We start from the raw sequence: 21712 nt of genomic DNA on the forward strand, positions 1-21712 counted from the left end.
TACCACCAGTTCCACTGGTCAGAGCGCCTTCCCAATCACGCGACGTCAAAACACACCGGAAAGAATACGGACGAACGACTAGAAGGAACAATCTTAACGTGTAAGAAAAAACAAAACTTAAGAGGGGAAAAAGAAACCAGCATAATTTGTAAAGATAGCAGCTTTACATAACGCTTCAAAGTAAGTAATCAAATGAAAGCACCAAACCGGGAAGGATAATGTCCCATAGTTTTGAAGCGTTATGTCCAATCACACTAAAGACAGCCATCCCCACCATCAAGCATCTCCCGAAGACAACAGGCTGGAAATGGAGGGGGCAAACCCGAAGCTCAACTAGGCGAAGCTCAACTCAACCAGGTATCAACCAGGCGAGTTGAGCAACTATTAACCAATATTTCTAAGCCATTGTTCGTCCATTTTGTCTACCTAAAGATTTACTAGCACCCTCTATATTCAAGGCTCAATCTTTTAACAGGCAATTTTGTCAATTCAGTGGCATCCAAACCCCAATTGCACATTTAACTGTCATAATTTGCACCATTATGGTAGACATTTGAAGCGTTTACCTTTACCAATGTTACAGGGAAAGAAAAACCAACAGAAGTGAGGATTCTTTACTTTTGACCGAATAATTTTAACAACTTTGTATAAGAATACAAATATGAAACAAAGAAATTTCCGAGGTGGTTTGCAATCAAATTTTCCTCTACTCATTTTTGTTGTAATTTTTTTTGTCTTTTTTCCCCGCCCACTTTCCCCAGGGAGCTAAGCTCCTGCATCTCATCACTGCCTTCAAAAACAAAAAAAAATTATAATCCAAACATTAAAAGAGCAATTTTTTGTATTCAACCATTTTGCTATTTTCATATATTCATAAACAATATGAAGTTACCCATAGATATATTGTGGGTCATCGCCATGCTCAACATTAATAGCGCCAACAGTAAAACGCTTGGCATTTTTTTGCAGTTTTGAGTCTTGGAATTTCAGCAATTATGTCAAATGGATCAAAATGCATGAATATATATACCACTGAAAACTAAATTTCTATTACGATATTACCAAATATGACTAGTACAATAGGTTTATTCGATGTACTTTAAGCTTGTTCAAGAGCAACCTTGAATGATATCATTAATGAAAAATTACAGAACACTTAATATCTTAAATCTTTTCCATGCTGAATTCATGATCTTCATGAAATAATAATAAAAAAAAGTATTCAAGTGCTGCACTCAGATCTAAGAAGAGCAGCGAATAAACTTAGTGCCTTGGAGTTTAATATTCCCTGGAGTCTTAACTTTTTCTTTAATCCAAGTACATGCCCATATAGATGGGCAATACTTTAGTGTATCTGATAATTTTAAACATTGTGATGGGAAAACTGAAAATTTCCACAAGAATACCAATCACCAAGGCAAATTTATTCTTTCAGATATGAATCTTCCATCATAGAAAATTTTGTTTTGCTCCAAAAGAAAAAATTATTCATTCCACAATATTCTCTAGTATTCATTACAAACCCATCGTTGCTACACAAGCCAGCACCAACAAAACATTCTAGGATGGATGAAGCTACCTCAATGCCAGATGGTCAGCATTTTCTCATGACTAAGAGCCATGCAGAATGTAATCCTAATTTTTTTTTTGGGGGGGATAGCATCTGAGAAGAGATACCAGGCTAGATGTTACATGCTTGATCATTAAGGTACAATGTTAACCATTGTTTGCCAAGCTCGCCAGTAACAAGGTCAAAGTGTATTTAAAAAGCAGTGGCTACAGGATTACAACCAGCCACGAAGTGCTATATATGCCAATCAAAAAAGTTAGAATTATAATAATGAAATTTTGAAATGCTCATTTTTCGAATCAAGAAGAGGAATAAACCTCATCTGACTATATAAAGATAAGGAGAAGACTAGGATTAAATTTTGAAGAGCATAATGTCAGATGAAGTTTGGGTGGGTCCATACAGTAGTGTGTCAAAATACCACAAGCTGCAGGTACAATTTCTTATTGCAGCCAATATAAGGGCTAAATTTTAAGAGTCAATAGTCTTAAACCTCCGCAAAGTCTAGGACAGCACAAAAGCCTAGACAGTAGCTGAAGCTTTAGTCATTGAATCCATAAATTTAAATTTTCACAATTTCCATCATTGGGCTCAAGGACCATCATACCCATCACCACTAACTTGGCAAATCTCAAAAAAATATAAAAAAAATCTCCCTACTCTTGGTGCCTCATTTTTGAGTCCTTATCTCGCAGCACTGCACCAATGATGGTCAAATATTCACATTCCTGCTATGCAAGTTTTAACTCTGCAGAGTTAGACCTTCACACAGAAAACTGTACAGAGGGGTATAAAGAACCAATGGTAACAAAAGCTTCACATTGCAAGGACCCACCCTCAAGATGAACAAGAGTAAACTTTCATTACCACTGGCTACTTCGACCCCATCTTGTATAAAAATAGATTTACAAAACTACAAATGTGCATTGTCATCAGTTCAGCAAACCCCTAATTAGACACTGGGGTTATATTTTTTTTAACCTCTTTTTGAAACATGATTTATGAGGAAGTCAATTTTTAAAAAAGTATTGAACCATGGTAAACTGCCGAGTTAACAATGCACTTGTTCTAACTGTACATAAATATTCAGCAGCCAAGACCACCAGATACTTTCCACAAGGGAGGCAACATTCCCTCTTGCTTGCTCGCCGGTCTTGCTTCAAAATAAGGGTCCTGTTCATCATTAGAAATACATCACAGACTAACATTTGTATAACCCAATTTCAGGTTTCTTGTATAAGCCAGTCAGTGACTCAAGTCTTGCGAGTATAGTAATTAATATTGTTCAAGAACAAGACCCAGCATTTGGGTCACATCTTCACTGACCATTTTGCTCACTAGCCAACAGTTTTCAGCATTAAATTATTGAACACTTCTGGCCACAAATGTTTGTGTAGGATGCTATTTATGCCATCAGCATTTAAAAACAATTCTAATCAAGTATTTTCTGTCACTTCCTTGGTAGTAACATTGGCCTCTTGTACCAAACATACCACATCACACTTCACTTTCAGTGCTGTCCATTGCAGCTGCTCACTCAGTGGACCAGCTGAGCATCAGAGAACATAGCCCAAGCAGTCTAAGCATCACCATCTGCCAGTAAATTATTAAAAACTCCCCCCTACCCCCCACCCCAAAAAAAAAATTCGCTATGTGCTTCTTTTAATAACTGTACATTTGTAAATCACCACCTGAGAATAATGTCACATTCTGCACCAACAATCTTTTACCATACTTTACATCTAAGTAAACAAGCCATTCCATATTTCTCATTCAGAAACCCACTTATTAAATTTTCTGTGCATTTTATGCCCACCTTAACTCTTCCCAGTTTCCTTCAGATGGATGAAGGCGATTATGTAGCAAGCGAGGCATTTTGCCTTCCCTGATGAATGGCTGGCACAAGTGGCCTTGGGTCACTTTAACTGGGAATAAACACCTTCCAGCCTATCTTTTGTTAGGGAGTTATTTACTGATATTGCCCTCGTCGTCATCTTCAAAGTGACACTCCGCAACATACAGGGCTGGATCGATGACCTGGAATTTAGAACAGCAAGAATTTAACTTCCATTTTTATGTACTTCACCTACAAATTACACAAAATTAACAGGCAAGAGACTTTCGTCTCAGAACTGTGCAGTAAGTTTTCACCAAAAGTATTTTCAGACAGTGGTTAAGTAAATAATTATCAAAAGAAGGCACCAAGCCAGAAAGGCTATGTAGCACCAAAAATGTGCAGAATAATCAGAGCACGCTAAATATCACTAAGGATGCCAATATGAGAACAGAAACGCACAAGGCAAACAATATCAAAAGTATCAGATTCACCAAGAATTCTACCGAGGGACAAGTGACCGCAAGGGACAGTCGAGAAGCAAGACACGTTAAATGTCTTTACTTTCAGGACGAACAAGGATATGCAAGACCGTAAGAGGGACAATGCAGTTTTAACAGTAAGGAGCAGGGCAGCGCTCTATTAAGTGCCCATGTGTTGGGCGTGTATGGCCAATGTGCAACCTTGCCCGAGCCGTTTCCCACTGCCGGTTAAGTAAGGCCATGGGGACTACTCTTCAGAGCACGCAATTTGTTACCAGTAACAGTAGACCAACAACTCTGCCAATGGGCAAGGATGGGGAACGAAAAAAAAAAAAACTAGGTAAAAATCTGAATAAGGAATATCTTAACGAGAGATGAGAAGTGCAGATGGCTTCCTCACTGGCAGCATCTACATGTTCATTTAGAGATTCCAATATTGTTGGGAACCCAGCAAACCTCCACCTTAAATTTACCAGAGATAAGAAACGGCCAATGCCGAATTTCGACTACCACCGGATGAACTGAATTAAAGGACTTCAGAGCCATGAGAGCACTGCAAGAGTCAACAACAAAGGAGGATTGACAGCAAGAAAACAGTTGACGAAGAGCAGGGAGAATAGCAAAGTTCTGCTGTGAAGATGCTAGTCTCCAGGGCAGGCGACACATACACGTGGGCAGGAAAAACAACAGAGTAACCTACACCGTCTGCAGACTTGCATCCCATCGGTGAAGACGGGAATGGAGTGGGAAGAAAAGTGTTCAAGGAAGGCATTTTGGAACTGTATTAGGGATAAAAGCTTTAGTCACTTGGGTCAGGGTTTTACAAAATTTAAGAAGGGGAACCCTCCACAGGAGCAAGGATGGAACACTAGAAATATTGGCAACACTAACAAAGAATTCTGTAGACGAGTCAACTGTTCAGAAAGAGGGAGGTGGTTACGGGGAACAGGCACCACAGGGGGGGGGGGGGGTAAAAAGTCAAAGTACGACAGGCAGACAGAGGCACATAGACAGGATGCCGGTTTCAACATACAGGCTGAGGAGTAGAAGTCTAACGAAAGGCACCAGAGCAGAGGCGTAACCCAGTAAGGTGCAGAGCATCAAGACAGCGAAGAGTAGGAGGAGAAACAGACACGAACACAGGGCAACCATAAGCGAGTTTAGACAAGAGAGGAATGTAAAGAGGAGCGTTTGCCTATCAGCTCCCCCAAGAAGTATTGGAACAAAACCTTAAGGAGGTTAAGGGCCTTATAAGCATTCAATTTAGAGGCAAGAGATATGGGGCAACGAAGACAGACGAGTGTCAAAGATTAACCCGAAAAAATTTGCAGAACCCTTGTACACAAGGATCAAATGCCCACCACACTTGTGCATTTGAGGGAACCATGACCAAATTTCCAGCACTTGCTGCAAAGCCTAGGAGAGGGAATGTACTCCTGAATGGAGCATCTGGAACCAGCAAAAATTAGAAGGCAGAAGGGTCCTGCCATAAAAAGTGATTCAACTCTAAGCAGCTGACGACAACGACCACGAGGGGGGTCAGGTTTACGTATCAACCTGGAAGACATAATGGTCTTTGGCTTCAAGGATATGTTTATCTTCATGGCAGTCTTTCAAGTCCCAAACACCAGTCACATAGTGAGGGAGGACAAGTGCCAATACTGACATTTAACTGGGCCTTTTTTGGAGATCCTAACAGGGGGGGGGGGGGGGGAAGGTCTCCAATGCGGCTAAGCAGACAGCCGCTTTCCGAGAAGCAGCAGCAATGACAATTGTACCAAATAGGGTGGGGTTAAAAGTGACAGGCATACACCGAATCAACAAGGTGTTTATGGAGGAAGAAATTGCCAGGAAGAGTAGAGTAGAATCCATATAGGAGAGATCAAAGTGTTTAGTCCATGTAGCAGGACCAAACAAGGTGTTTAAACGTATTAGCACTGGAAGGGACCGTGCGAGGGCATCTGTGGGGGAGAAGGCACCGAGCACCTCCAGTGAGAGGAATGGTAAAAAGGTGCAGTTGTAATGAGAGAAGTAGCCGCTCCGAGTTATACGAGGTGGTCATCACGAGGGGTTGTCTCGAGTTGATTTCGGGGCTTAAGTGTCCCTGCGGCCCAGTCCTCGACCAGGCCTCCACGCCCATGACAGGTAACTAACTCCCAGGTACCTATTTACTGCTAGGTAACAGGGGCATAGGGTGAAAAACTCTGCCCATCGTTTCTCACCGGCGCCCAGGATCATGTGTCCAGTGTGTTGTCCGCTCGGCTCCCATCCTGGGGTTCAACCCTACCACAGAGGGAGTGGGAAGAAAAGGGGGTAGTAAAGAGGGTCAAAGGTGTAGCTTTGTGCCCAATGTAACGGGGCTACAGATCCCAGTCTTCAAAACAGTCAGACTGGGGGGGGGGGCCTGGTCGCTCGCCCCATGAGCCTGAGAAGTTATAAGAGGATCATTCAGCAGCATAGAAACGAGGAGGTCATTTCATTTACGAATGAGCCCCCATACCCACCATGGAGCCACAATTAGATACGACACCCAACAAGAGACAGGTTGGCCCCCCCCCCCACCACGTGTGCATCAAGAGTTTATGCCCCACAATCGTCACCTTAAGAATCGTTGAGATCTGGTTCAGCAACAAGAGAGGATTGACAATAAAAGCATCCCCTCGCTTGCAACGTTAGGTACCGCAGTTCTATGGGCAAATGTGCACCTCCCCAAACATCCGGGCATCAAAACAGAAGATGTCTGAAAGAATAATCAGGACTCTAAAGGTTGGCGGGAAAGACAAGGAGAAAGGAGAAGAGGGAGGGGGGGGGGGGGGAAGAGATGAAATGAAACATAAGGAAGAGGAAACTGTAACCAGCACAATTAGTGAAGACGGCAGCAGGAGCACAAGGCCACAAAAAAGGACAACCATCCCATGGAGCATCACACCCTGGCAGCCGTCTACCTAGCCTCTTCATGATGACAATGGGCTGGAAAGGAAAGGGGTGGGGGAAGGATTAAGCTATTGGTACGCATACAAAAAAAAAAAAAAAAAAAAAAAAAAAGAATGACAAGACTCCAAGAGCGTCGCACAGCAAGACTTCACACTGGCCTACCACCAAAGCAGCTACCACACCAAACAAGTGAAACGACCAACTGGTTTAAGCCATTCCAAAGCTACCACATCCCCTGCATCAGACCACCATAATTGAAACTTCACATTTGAGAAGCTTAAATAACATTAGAAAGCATATCTAATTCAAGAATGGGCTTCAAAAAGTAATTAGACACAGGCCAAGACCAAAAAATATTTATGTTCCTTTTTAAATTAGTGAAAGTTATGTACATTAAGAGAAACTATGTAGTGATTAGTTTTTTAGTGCTTAGTTTCACAAATAACCTGAGAGAAGGAACTTAATCAGAATATAGGAAAACCTTATAATATAACAGTGAAGGAAGTCACAGAACTTTCTAATAAAAATGTATAAAACCTAATAACTGCCAGTTGAAAATGGGGAATAAACACTGACAAGCAAGTAATTATCAAAAGAAGGCACCAAACCAGGAAGGCCATGTAGCACCATCAAATATGTGGAATAATCAGAGGGCGCTAAATATCACCAAGGATGCCAATACAAGAACAGAAACGCACAAGGCGAACTATATCAAAAGTATCCAATTCACCAAGAATTCCATCGAGGGACAAGTGACCACAAGGGACGGTCAGAAAGAAAGACATGCTCGTCCTGGTAGTCGGGACGTAATTATCAAAAGAAGGCATTAAGTCTGGGCAAACTATGTAGCACCGCCAAAAGTGCAAGATATTCAAACTGCACTAAATATCACCAAGAATGCCAATACAAGAACAAAAGTGCACAAGGAGAAAGATATCAAAGGTATCCAAGTCGCCAAGGATTCTATCAAGGGACTGCGAGGGACAGTTGGGAAGTCCCGAAAGTCGGGCATTCAGCAAGGATATGCACGACAATAAGATAATGTAGTTCGAACAATAAGGAGCGGGACGGCACTCAATGGAGTCCCCCCCACGAGTAACCATGTATGGTTAATGCGCAACCTTGCCAGAGCCATTTCCCCACCGCCTGTTACAGTGGTAGGAAGGAAAGCCAAGGGGCCAGGCTACCCTAAGTGCATACAGTTTATTACCAGTAACAAGACCAATGACCCTGCCAACAGGCACAGATTTAAGAACGAATGACTGGTCGGAAGTTGGAACAAGGAACGCTTTTGCAGTAAACGCAAACTATATATAATTAAACACTAGTTTGATATCTAGACTTAAATGATACTACAGTAACACAATTTTAGTCAATACCTTTTTGTGCCTTAGGACACCATTCTTACACTAGATCACCAGATCTTAGGCTTTATGTTGTCGTTTTTTTAACGTATTCCAATACTTTGAAGTCCATAAATGTTACAAGTGTCCCATCTTCACTAGATCTAGCCACACCAGTGCAAACTGTAGGTTCATCCCACCCTCAGACTATAGAACATCTCTATCCACACACCGAAGCATTTTAGTATCTATGCACAAAATCTAGTCTCGTTCCGGTTGCAAGGAATAAAGTAATTTTAGCTCAAAAACTTGTATATTCTATACCTTTGGAATGGGTTTAATTTCTGTTCCTAGCTCTTGCTCAATACGGTGAAGTGCGAAGCGATCATCAAAAGTTATTAGATTGATCGCTATACCAAGGTGGCCAAAACGTCCCGATCTGCCGATTCTATGCAGATAAGTTTCTGCCATCTTTGGAAAGTCAAAGTTAATTACCACATTAACAGCTTGGATGTCTATGCCTCTGGTAAACAAATCTGCAAAGAAGAAGAAACGGTCAACGCTTCATAAAAGTTGTCAAAGGCACTAATATTCACCACTTCATCATCAGCCAAGCAATTAAGTTTTTTTTTAATATTTTTTTATAAAATGTCTAACTGTTTAAATCTTTATAAGCTTTACCCCAGCAAGAATACCCAAAAATTTTCATCAGAAAAACCATCCCACTACCTCTTTCCTTTCCATCCATTCTACCCACTTTCCCTTCCATAAGGGCAGGAAATGTACCCTAAAGCTTATTTCCAATGAAAGCTTATAAATACATCAAACAGTATTAAAGTAACATTTCTTACCAACCAATGAGTGACAACCCTACATGGCTTTGACTAACAAAAGGCTTACCTGAACAAACCAAGTTCCTGCAGAGACCACCACGGAAATCGTGGAAGACACGGTTGCGGTGAGCCTGTGCCATCTTTGCATGGATATAGTAGCACGAATAGCCAAGATCAGTGATTTTTTTAGCCAATAATTCAACACGCTGAGTTGAGTTGCAGAAGATGATGCTTTGGTTGATTTGTAACTGCAAGTTAGAAATAGCTGTACTCTCAATTCAATTTCACAAAATTTTGTTTTTATTTACACAATTTAATGTTTAAACAATCTAAAAATAGCTACATTGTCCGAATAATTGCAGCCATTCAATATACTGTATGCACGTGATCATCATCTCACCTTTGAAAATAATGTATTTAAACAATGGACCTTCTGCCGCTCTTTAACAAATGCATAGTATTGCGTAACACCCTTCAGTGTTAGTTCATCCATCAAGTTTATTTCGTATGGTGATCTGAAGAGAGGAGATACTTATAATTATACTATAATAAGTTTAATTTTGCTATGTACTATGAACCATAGTGCCTTTAACACCCCCCCCCCCCCCCTTTTCACCCTTGACATGGATGTTTAATACAGTTCAGAGAAAGGCCAGGTTAACGAACATTGGCCAGTTTAGTCATCCGGATGCTTCATGAAGTCAAGTTCACTTTTTCAAACTACTTCTGCTGTTCATACTGGCATTAGGTAGCAGGAGGTTATTTAATCACTTGCCAACACCCTTTAGTGTGCCTCAATGGTGTTGGCAGAGTACAAGACACCCTTTAGGGTCTTGGCAAGCCATTTCACTTTCTCTTCATACTAGTAGCAGCCAATGCATTACCAGTCTTGAGTTGCACCTTTCCACCTACTCATCCTTGCTTTACTGCCATGCACCCACAATGTCCACCCTCATTTACCCAATACCCATCATTGCCATACTTCCCAGCATCTTTTAGTTTCACTATTTTAACACTTATGAGTACCGTCGACCACGTGGCAGGAATAATGCAGTTGCGGACATTTTTATTTTCATAACCGATCTTACTCCTGCACAAATACAACATTTGTTTATTGTGTTAAATATTGTAGTTTACAGTGGTTAATGTAGTGGTCATACAGGAAACCCTAAGCATCATCAGACTTTGGCATTTTTCTTTAGCACTTTGGGCAGTAGAGGTCTTTTACCAAAATATGCTCCACTTTATACCCATTTCAAAAACAAAATTTCCTTCAGCCAGTTCAAAATATTGTGTTGCAAAGGGTTGCCACACCCCTTTTATGAAACTTGGGCCAAATTACCATCAGTCAATTGTCTTAGATTTCCATGCGACATTGTGCCTAGAGACCTGTCAACACCCATACACGACTAAATGATAATGTATGACTTATCACTGTTCATGCTGGCACAAGTGGTTTTGGGGCTTCAAAGAAGTGACCCTTCAACATTCATGAAGACAATCTATTTTAGAGTGGTCCAGGACGGACCAAAACGTCTTTGTCCCTTCACTTTCTAGTGTGGTTTGGTCAACATATTTCGGCCACGTTATTGGGACACCTCGTCTGCAACATTCATGAAGTCTCAAACAACCAAACTGGACAAGGTTTGCTCACCTGGCTTTTTCCAACATTCATGTTCACTACCCTTCCACCAGACGGGGTCGGGAGTAATAAATATATAGTTAGTGACAAGTACTTTTCAAATACTGTACCAATTCGAGGAACCATTTCATGAGGACTAGCGTCATACTACTACCATTAATACCAGTCATGGCAAGCAATACAATAGAACCAATGGCCACAATTGGCAACTAGGATCTAATCAAGTGTTATTGAGAAAACTTCATAGCTTTTACCACCACAAACCTTAAGTGCTTCTGCATGAATTGCTCAACTGTGAGGGGAAATGTCGCAGAGTACAAGAGAATCTGTCTTTCAGGAGGCAGGTACGAGATGACACGATCCAACATTCCTTTGAAATCTTGAGACAGCAGTTTATCAGCCTGATAAGTTTGAGAAAAAAATAATTTAAGATTTAAAAATGTATATTATCACTACATTAACTTTAAATATTTCAGTATAAATTAAGCTAGTGGTATGGAAAAAAATTTACCTCGTCTAACACCAGCATCTTGCATTTATCCATTACAGCTACTTTTTTCTCCATAAGATCCAGGATTCTTCCAGGTGTGGCAATGACAGCATGTACAGTCTCATAGATTCTCATAATATCATCCTGAAAGTTTAGAAATGATCGTTACCTGAAGGAGGCACCAAATTATATTTTTACCTTTAATGGCCACATTCCTCAATACCACAGGGAAGGCAGCATCAGTACAATACAGAAGCAATACAAGGAAAGCATAAATTCTATACATTAAAACCGATAGATCCATTTGTTGATATCCATTATATGGCACAGTCACTATTTACAGTGAATACAATACTAACTTATATCAAACAAAACTGAACAGTGCAATACAAAATCTGCTACAGTGTAAAGGTGGTGTCCAGAAAACACTGGGCACCATTTTAAGACAAGAAAAGAAAATTTACCAACCAGTAAGAGTACAACTGGCATTTACCACAAGAGACTGGGAGATTAACAAGATATCATTAAAGTGGTGGCAACCAATTGCATAAGGGAGAGGGTAGGGGGAGCAGTGGCAAGTATCAGACCAAGAAACAGTGAGGTAAGAGTGTAGGGCCATCAGGATATGAAGTACTAGAGCATTACACAATTGGAGAGGGAGGGAGGGGGGGAAGGGGGGGTAAATAACTATACTAGGCACCATGAAGATTCAAACCTGCAAACTGGGTACACCCTAGACCAGGAATGTCAAACAGTTGGCCCTTTGCAAGTACATCTGTCGCCCATACAAAGGACACAGCAATTTGGTTCTTATAATTTAAAACTATCACCTTTTTAACAAGCAATAAAAGCGCAAAAACACGAGTGCAGCTGGGAGGCAAGCTAGTTACAACTTCTAAAAATAAACATTAACCGTCAAGCTGGCCTAAAATTAGTGTTTTTTTTTTTACTGGCGATTTTATTTAATTTAATTCTTTAATTTTTAGATTCCACAAAGTTATTGAAGATTAAGTAATAAAACTATTCTGTAATAATTTTTATTAAATGACTTCAATAAGTCGTGTGTGCCCCTTATGACAAATGTGCCCCACATGGTCTTGGGGGGGGGGGGGGGGGCTGTTCAACTTGCCTGGGTAACGTGCTAAAAATAATGCAACCTGGTAATCAAGTTAATCTTCCTATCTATTTCCCTCTATACATTGCGTTAAAATGAACAAAGGAATCTTATTAAGGCAAGTGTTTGGGACAGTACTCTTATCAAAGCCAGAGTGCATGCAGGCAGTGCGTGTGAAATCCTGACTGGGACTCTGTGGAAGCCTCAGGACCCCTCAAGGATTCAGTCAATTCCCAGGTTGCATGGTTTTTACTATGCCGTAGTCTAAGGCACACGTTTGGGTGTCCTCAGTGTGCAGGTTTGAAGTCTCATGGGTCCTACCAATTCTCAGTGATACACCACAATTTTTTTTTTTATGCAGCAATAATAATTCAATACTGTATAGTATATACTAGTATATACTCAATATTATATACTGTATAGTATAAAATAATGAGTACTTGTTCAATGTAGGCGTGTCAAACAAAGACGTTTCAAAAGACTAAGGACAGGGGAGGTATGCATGGAATGAGGCTTCTTGAAGGTTAAAGAATCGAGCAAATACCAATTATGCCCAGTATCTCGAGAAGAGTATACAAAACAGAAGATACAGGATGGGTTTGGTCACAGGTTCCCTTTATATCAATCAAGATTGTAAGAAAAAAATAAGACATTTTGCATGCATACCTACTCAAGAGACTTTGGGGTAAAAGCTACTTTACACAATTATTGGTCTACTTCACCCAATGCAATAAATACCAACACTTCCTTACAGTATTGGTTAGTGAAAAGTAATGCTGAATCTGTTTACATGTATTTAATCTCCATCCCTCAACAGTCACCTCCACATTAAAGGAAGATGGTGAAAGTTTAATCATTAATCACTTGGGTAATTACATGGTAATTGTTAATTCTTAGCCTTCACACTAAAGGAAGATATTATGCTGAGGGGTGTAAGTACAATACATGTAAACCATTTCAGAAGCATTATTTTTGGCATACCAATACTAACTATTCTTTCCATTCAAGTTCGAGTCACACTCTAAAAAGTGTCATTTAATTAAACTACTCTTGCGACTTCATTCCAAAACTTTTCCCCATCTTCAGTCAGTTTGTCAAAATACAAGCACAAATCTTTGTACATTACCCTGTTAAACCATAAGGTATTTTTCTTGAGAATACTGTAATGAAAGGAAGGGGAGATGGGCCAAGCCAAGCAAGGAAACTTAGAGCATCTAAGTTTTCCTTAGAGTAAATAAAATGGTATGGTACTAAAATTTGGGGTTGTATTTTTACCCTAATTTTATACAAAATTTTATAGTATGACATACTGTATGGTTAATTTTCTTTGCTTGCCGAAAACAAACTACACCATAACTGGAATATTGTGTAGCTTATTTTAGCCTCTAAATACTGCTACACCTGTACCATATATACCGTCCTTCTCCCTTAATTAATCAAGTGGACACAGGGAGTCATAATGTTAGATTATTGTAACAAGTACTCATTGTGCAGACAGGTGCCTTGGCTGACACCTGTAGATACTTTTCTTGTCCTTCAATTTAGACAAGATCAACCTCACCCTGCTTGATACCCCTAGCCACTAGACCCGTCTTCTAGCAAATGTTAATTATTTATATCGAAGCAAAAGCTCAAGACAGGAGGATAATGGTTACATTAATTCAAGTAATAGAACAAGGGAGCAAAGATAGGATTGCCTGGCATACTAGTATTTATTAACTAGAACCCTATTTTTATTGTTCTTGGTAGTTAATTAACCAAGCAATTAGAATACTGTATCTTACACTTATCACTACCCAAAGGCAATGATTGTAATTCATCCATCAATTTTAAATACCAAGAATGGACTACTTACAGCCAGGTTGAAGAAATCCCCAACCTGGCAGGAGATTCACTCCCTCCAGGCCCACCTCACACCACCACCCAACTACAAATTAGGATACCAGCTTCCTCCTCAAATTGCCGACCAGGACATTCTGGGTGCATTTTCTTATGAGCCAATAATGACAAACTTCCCCATTGAGATTTTGTAACATGACAGATGATGGGCAGATTGAGTGGCCAACAAGTAGACAAAACATTACTGGGGTAGATACTCAAGTGTTTGACAAGTCAGTTTAACTCTGGGGACCCCCTCCCCCTCAACAGCCACATTCATTCCCCAGAAAAGTGAAAATATTCTACAACAGGCTTTAACCATTACAGCAATTAGCATTTTACGAACGTATGATAGGCTCAGCAGTTTAATTTCAGACCATTAACATTAAAATTTATGGCAAAGCTTATGGGTTAGACAGTAGGAATGCCAAAATCTTATGCTACAGATGCAGTTAATTAGCAACAGGGCTTCGACTAATGCCCAATGGAGGAGAGCGTGCTTCGAGGAGAGCACGCTTCTTGGAGGGCATGGGGGCAATGTTTCAAACATTGCCTCCATGCTCCCCAAGAAGCAGTATCCTCATATCCCAGAGGAGAATTTAGATTCGAATTCTTTGTCTAACTATAGCATGCAAATTTATGTGAACCTTTATAATAAAGTACTAATTGCAATCAGATATCTAAATTTTACCACAAAAACCTATTTTTAACCATCTGAACACAAAACCAACATTAACGTATGGAAACGTACCTTTAAATTGGTACCTCCAGTTGTCACCATAACCTTCACTCCAATATGCTTGGCCAACTCATTACAAATGTGACTAGTCTGCAGAGCCAACTCCCGTGTTGGGACGATAACCATGGCTTGAATGTGATCTAGACTGGTATCAATCTAGAAAATTTAAAGTATTAAGTAGCTTACCAACACTATGAACAATATCAATTATTCACCAGTAAACAATATCCAAATATTCATTGGATATTTTTTCAAGTTTATATACACATCTATACAATGTCCCATTTTTAATTTTTAAATACACCTATACCAACCACAAGTAGGTTTGAGATACGTACCTGTTCTAAAAGTGGAATAGAATATGCTCCGGTTTTGCCAGTTCCATTTTTAGCCCGTGCCAAGATATCTCTCCCACTAAGCGCTACAGGAATGGAAGCCTCCTGGATGGGAGACGGTCTTTCCCAACCCTTCTCAAAGATGCCCATTAATAGGTCGCGTTTCAAACAGAAATCTTCAAATTCATTGCCTTTCGTGTCTGTGACATCAGAAGTCCGTTTCCTTCGATCTCTTGGTGGTACCACAATCTGTGACTTCCAAGACTTGTCATCACCAGGTCTGTAGTAGTTAGAAAAATTGTGCATTTAAGTGGGAGTGGAACAATTTTAATCTTTTTTTTTTGCCATCAAAAATGTGGAAGGGGCAGCTTACAAAATATGACAAAGCTTTCCAAAATTCTTTACTACCATCACCTGTATATCAAATGGGTCCTATTTTTCAATAGATGGTAGCAATTAACAGTAGTTAACCATTAATGTCTAGTACCACAAACTTCACAAGAACACGAATGGAAACCTAGGCCTATCAGCCCCGACACATCTTTAACACTATCTGTAATTTTGGACCGGACTTGCGTCCACTACAAAAAATAATTTGTATAAAATTCTTTTATCCAATCGACCTCGGGATAGTATCAAAATAAGCGCCTTTAGATTGCGCACAATTTGATACCAAAATGAAAGATATAACATGAAACTTTATGTCCGAACACTTTAAAGATTATAAATAGGTTTTTGGTCAAAATATTAAAATATGTTAAAATTCTATTGTCCTTTTATCTTGGGACTAGTTTTAAAATACGTGCCTTTTTATTGCGAACAATTTGATACCAAAATGAAAGACGTAACACGAAATTTGATGTTATCAAACTGAACGAGTATACACATTAGGTTGCAGTGTACAAATTGGTGCTCGTTCAAGGGTAACTTTAGGCTTTTCTGCGGGGAGGCACTCCAGGCTTTTGTACATTACATTCACACACATCTGTAGGGAATTTAATTGCGAACACAATGATACCAAAACGAGCGACGTAGCACGAGAATTAAGGTGAGAAAAATGGAACGAGTATGCACACGTTACTGATTTTGTGCACTCAGGGGTAACTTCTACCGACTTTAGGCTTTGCTGTTGGGAGTCACGCCAGGCTTTTGGACATTATATTTATACACGCCTGTAGGAAATTTAATTGCGAACATGATACCAAAACGAGCGACGTAGCACGAGAATCAAGGCGAGAAAGCTGAAACGAGTACACACATTTAGGCGTCACCACGCGCTTACCCACACGCTCTGCATGACCCCCAAGTTGACCGCGTGCCTGCCCGGTGAGCGATAGTGTTAATACACACATCAAACATACGCTTAGAACAATCCAAGAATACAAAGTCATTACCTGATAATATATGGTCTATAATCAACTATAGTTCCAATCAGTATTTACCCAAGTCATTCTAGAATTGAAAATATTAGAAATTTTGGATCAATTCCACATTTTTTTCTATAAATCTAAATATTACTTACAGGTTCTTTATATCCCCCCCCCCCATCCTTGTACATACTCAACACTTTCGTGCACCGGGCATGCACGCTGCCCATTTTGAGGTCATGCACCCCGCATGCAGGCAATCGTGCGGGCAAGCGCATAGCGACACCGAAATGTCTACTCGTTTCAGTTTTCACACCTTAATTCTTGTGCTACGTCGTTCGTTTTGGCATCATTGCAATATCATTGCATCATCACCAATAAAATTCCCTACAGGTGTATATGCATACAATGTCCAAAGACCTGACGTGACTCCCCGCAGCAAAGCCTAAAGTTACCAGTGAATAAGCAATTTGTACACCTCAGCCTAATGTGTATACTCGTTCAGTTTGATACCAAAATGAAAGACTTAATTTGATAACATCAATTTTCGTGTTGCAATATAAAGGTGCGCATTTTAAAAATTTACCATAACAATATAGCAATAATGAATTTTAAACATTTTAATTTTGGATGCTATCAAAATTTACATCTTTCCAGTGTTCTGACAAATTTGTGTTACATCTTTCATTTTGGTATCTAATTGTTTGCAATCTAAAGGCATGCATTTTAAAACTAGTCCCATAATAATAGCACAATAAATAGAATTTTAACAAATACTTTAAAATTTTGACCAGAAATGTATTTATAATCTTTCAAGTGTTCCGATATCAAGTTTCGTGTTACACGTTTCATTTTGGTATCAAATTGTGTGCACTCTAAAGGGGCTCATTTTGAAACTATCCCGAAGTCAATCGGATAATAAACAAACGTTATACAAATTTTCTTTATTGGTCGCACATGTCCGATGCTCGGACCTTAGCGGAGAAAATCTGACGCGAGGGTCGTTCGAAGAGTGCGAGTGTTTAATTGGTCACCCATTAATCTTCTTTCTAGGAAATGCAAATTGAGCAATGTTAACCTCTACTTTGGAGGTTTCTAATGCCTGGGATCCAGTGTTCTTCTCTGTACACATTCAAGTGCATTTACGTCCACTATAATATGCCAACCAAAAGTAAATCTAAAAGGGGACATAAGAAGAACAAGATAAAGCTAATCAAAGATTTATTTCCAAGAGTATCATTCTTTATTCTGTACACTTATAAATAATTTTTAGGCTTTTACACGCCTACTAACCATGACAATACGCTTCCATACTGAAAAACGCCTCTGAACTTCAAGATAAAACAAAGATATTTACCCATGACCCCATACAAATTAATCCTGACCAGTACTTTCCATCCAACTCTTTTGCACTTATTCACCACTGCTATTTAGTCTTAAGTCATTTATTCTTTATATTAATAGTTTTCCTTCAATTGCCAACTGGGAATTTATATGAATGTTTATTTGCCATGAGCTCAATCTGAAAGTCCTGTAGTCAGTTACCATAGCCTAGTAGCCAGGTTGTGTTTATAGTTGTCATTTTTGCAGGCATATCGCTTTCCGAGGGATCCCAATCTACTACTACAGCATGTTGACAAATCCAAGCCAGGCTACAGTCCTGTCTAATTCTTCAATGCATCCAAGATAAATTTGCCAACAGTGGAACATCCGACTGTTTAACAAGGGCAAGAACATAGGATGAAGAGCAATACAATTGGTGCCGTGCATCATCTTTTCTCCTATTTGAACTAGCAATACAACGGGAGTCAAAAATTCATACACAAGAACTATAGCATTACACTATCACAACCACTAAAGATTTATAGTGGACAAAATTCTCATTGATCCAAGCAGTGTATAGCCCCCGCATTCTTGTCAGTTGCCAATAGAACATCAAGCAGAGCTGCTCAATATACTTGCTAAAACTAGCCAAAACTATGCCGGTTATTACGGGAATCCTGGTTACTAGATCCTGAACACCAAATTTCTCACGTTAATTTTCTATAAGAGCAAGAGATCCCACTGCAGGGTGCACAGACACCAAACCACAGCCGTGCTGCGAGTATAACCACCATCGAGTTCACCGATATCTGAACCTTGTACACATTCCATCACTCAAACTTCAACACTTTAACCCCTTATATTTCAAGCCGTTTTCGTTTTATGATGCACAGGGTAATGTGGTAGTCATCACCCCAATTTAAACCAAAATTGTCTGGCCTATACTTGAATGATGCAAATAAGGACATGTGAATAAGAGAGTTTACCATGATCCAATAAAAAAATTCTTTATAATTTCATGGTTACATTATGTGAATGCTGTTAGCATCACGGTATAAAATTTTAATTACACCCTTATGGTTTTCCATAAGAGTGTAATTGACCCACCAATGACGCTCTTATGGTTCTCGCAATTCCACATGGCTATGATGGAGTAATCCAGGTAAACCAATCAATTGAATCATCATCATGAGTCTTTTGTACTAGGAGCCTGCAGTCATCTGGTGGGGGTGCATTGGTGTCTTGCATCTGTTTCAATCCACATTTGTTATCCATATGGTGCCAATTAGGCCCCATGTCATCTCTCTTGGGCCAACATCCATGCATGTTCAGATGGTTTTCACTACATCACACTGTATATGGTTGGAATGAATTACACCAAGTAAATCAATCTTATTCTTAGTTTGTAAATGTTGAAACATCCAAGGAAAACAGGAGTCTCGTCTCTCATACCTCAAGTCACCGCACAAACTATCACAGCTCTGCCCACTAAAAAGGTGTATTTTTAAGTCTTATATTTTGCACAAAATTTAAAAATTTTAAATTAAATTAGTTTTTATTTTTTGCATGCACGCACACACACACACACACACACAGCTAACGTAGTCCCAATATACAAGGGTGACAGGCAAGAGGCACCGAGGCCAGTTTCCCTAACTTTTATACCATGCAAGGTGATGGAGAAGATCTTGAGGAAAAGGCTCTTAGAACACCTGGAGGGAAATAACTTTGTAACGCACCACCAACATGGGTTCAGGGATGGTAAATCGTGCCTCACAGGTTTAATAGAATTCTATGACCAGGCAACAAAAATTAGGCAGGAAAGAGAAGGGTGGGCCGACTGCATTTTCCTGGACTGCCAGAAAGCCTTTGACACAGTACCCCATAAAAGGCTGTTAAAGTTGGAGCAACAGGCAGGAGTAAAAAGGGAAGGTGCTCTAGTGGATAAGGGAATACTTGAGCAACAGGAAACGGCGAGTAACAGTAATGGGGGAAGACATCAAAGTGGCGAGATGTCACCAGCGGAGTCCCACAGGGCTCAGTACTTTGACCCATCCTGTTTCTAATATATGTAAACAATCTTCTGGAGGGTATAGACTCGTTTGCTGATGCAAAAATTATGAGAAAAATCAAGACGGATGAAGATACAGACTACAGGATGAACTGGACAAACTGGAGGAATGGTCTAGAAAATGGCTGCTAAAGTTCAACTCAGGAAAGTGTAAGGTAATTAAATTAGGCAAAGGGAGCAGGAGGCTAAACACAAGGTATCATCTGGGAGGTGAAATCCTGCAAGAGTCAAATAGAGAAAGATCTTGGTGTTGATATCATACCGAACCTGTCCCCAGAGGCCCACATCAAAAGAAAATCATCAGCGGCATATGCTAGGCTGGCCAACATAACTGCCTTTAGAAACTTGTGTAAGGAATCATTCAGAACCCTGTATACCACTTATGCAAGACCAATCCTGGAGCATGCAGCTCCAGCCTGGAGTCCATACCTAGTTAAACACAAGACAAAGTTAGAGAAGATTCAGCGGTATGCCACCAGGCTCGTCCCGGAACCGAGAGGAATGAGCTACGAGGAAAGGCTAAGAGGAGCTGAACCTCACATCCCTGGAAAACAGAAGAGTAAGGGGGAGACTATGATAACCACCTACAAAATTCTCAGGGGAATTGACAAGGTGGACAAAGAAACTCTTCAGTACAGGTGGGACACGAACAAGGGGACACAGGTGGAAACTTAGTACCCAGACGAGTCACAGAGACGTTAGAAAGAACTTTCAGTGTCAGAGTAGTTAATAAATGGAATGCACTAGGAAGTGATGTGGTGGAGGCCGACTCTATACACAGTTTCAAATGTAGATATGATAGAGCCCAATAGGCTCAGGAATCTGTACACCAGTTGATTGACAGTCGAGATGCGGGATCAAAGAGCCAAAGCTGAACCCCCACAAGCACAATTAGGCGAGTACACACACACACTTAATAAACCATCTCTTTCCTGTAATCTCTGTTGTCTCTAGCAACAGAGATATTACAGGAAAGAGATGGTTGGGTTGACTGCATCTATCTGGACCTAAAAAAAAGGCTTTCGACAGAGTTCCACATAAGAGGTTGTTCTGGAAACTGGAAAAATATTGGAGGGGTGACAGGTAAGCTAACATGGATGAAAAACTTTCCGATAGAAAAATGAGGGCAGTGATCAGAGGCAATGTATCGGACTGGAGAAATGTCACAAGTGGAGTACCACAGGGTTCAGTTCTTGCACCAGTGATGTTTATTGTCTACATAAATGATCTACCAGTTGGTATACAGAATTATATGAACATGTTTGCTGATGATGCTAAGATAATAGGAAAGATAAGAAACTTAGACGATGGTCATGCCCTTCAAGATGACCTGGACAAAATAAGTATATGGAGCACCACTTGGCAAATGGAATTTAATGTTAATAAATGCCATGTTATGGAATGTGGAATAGGAGAACATAAACCCAACACAACTTATATATTATGCGAGTAAGAGAATGGTCTCAAGATTCTCCCACAGCAGACTAAGCTCATTGCAGTGCACAGTGCACTGAACTTCGTGCATAAGGCCCTATCTCTTAACCCTGGATAGGGAACTGGCATGTTGGGTTATCTCCAGAATGCCCACTTAACCAGGAACACGTTTATAATACGGAGGCCGCCAGATGTCCGGGCAGGAAGTAGATACAGGGAAGTTAAGCATACTTGCCACAAAGGGTCAGCGAGTACATTGGCTGGTGCGAACCATGCGAGTAGAGGGGACGCCTGCGAGGCGACCGCCTGACCTCTGGGGTCAA

The 21712-nt window shown here is 40.2% G+C and overlaps 1 protein-coding gene across 2 annotated transcripts in view; it reads right to left on the reverse strand.

Moving 5' to 3' along the window:
• Positions 1–600: 600 nt before the first annotated feature.
• Positions 601–21712, reverse strand: part of me31B (ATP-dependent RNA helicase me31b) — a 33511-nt gene continuing 12399 nt past the window's right edge. For both annotated transcript variants that reach the window (XM_045738754.2, XM_045738753.2), the window contains exons 3-10: positions 15198–15474; positions 14872–15015; positions 11150–11272; positions 10903–11039; positions 9397–9511; positions 9064–9244; positions 8488–8699; positions 601–3607 (exon numbers count right to left, since the gene is read on the reverse strand). In XM_045738754.2, coding sequence (XP_045594710.1) covers positions 3536–3607; positions 8488–8699; positions 9064–9244; positions 9397–9511; positions 10903–11039; positions 11150–11272; positions 14872–15015; positions 15198–15474 — 1261 coding nt within the window. In that variant the 3' untranslated portion in view covers positions 601–3535. The remainder of the gene's footprint in view (positions 3608–8487; positions 8700–9063; positions 9245–9396; positions 9512–10902; positions 11040–11149; positions 11273–14871; positions 15016–15197; positions 15475–21712) is intronic.

Source organism: Procambarus clarkii, chromosome 43, assembly GCF_040958095.1.
Source record: "Procambarus clarkii isolate CNS0578487 chromosome 43, FALCON_Pclarkii_2.0, whole genome shotgun sequence".
NCBI lineage: Eukaryota > Metazoa > Arthropoda > Malacostraca > Decapoda > Cambaridae > Procambarus > Procambarus clarkii.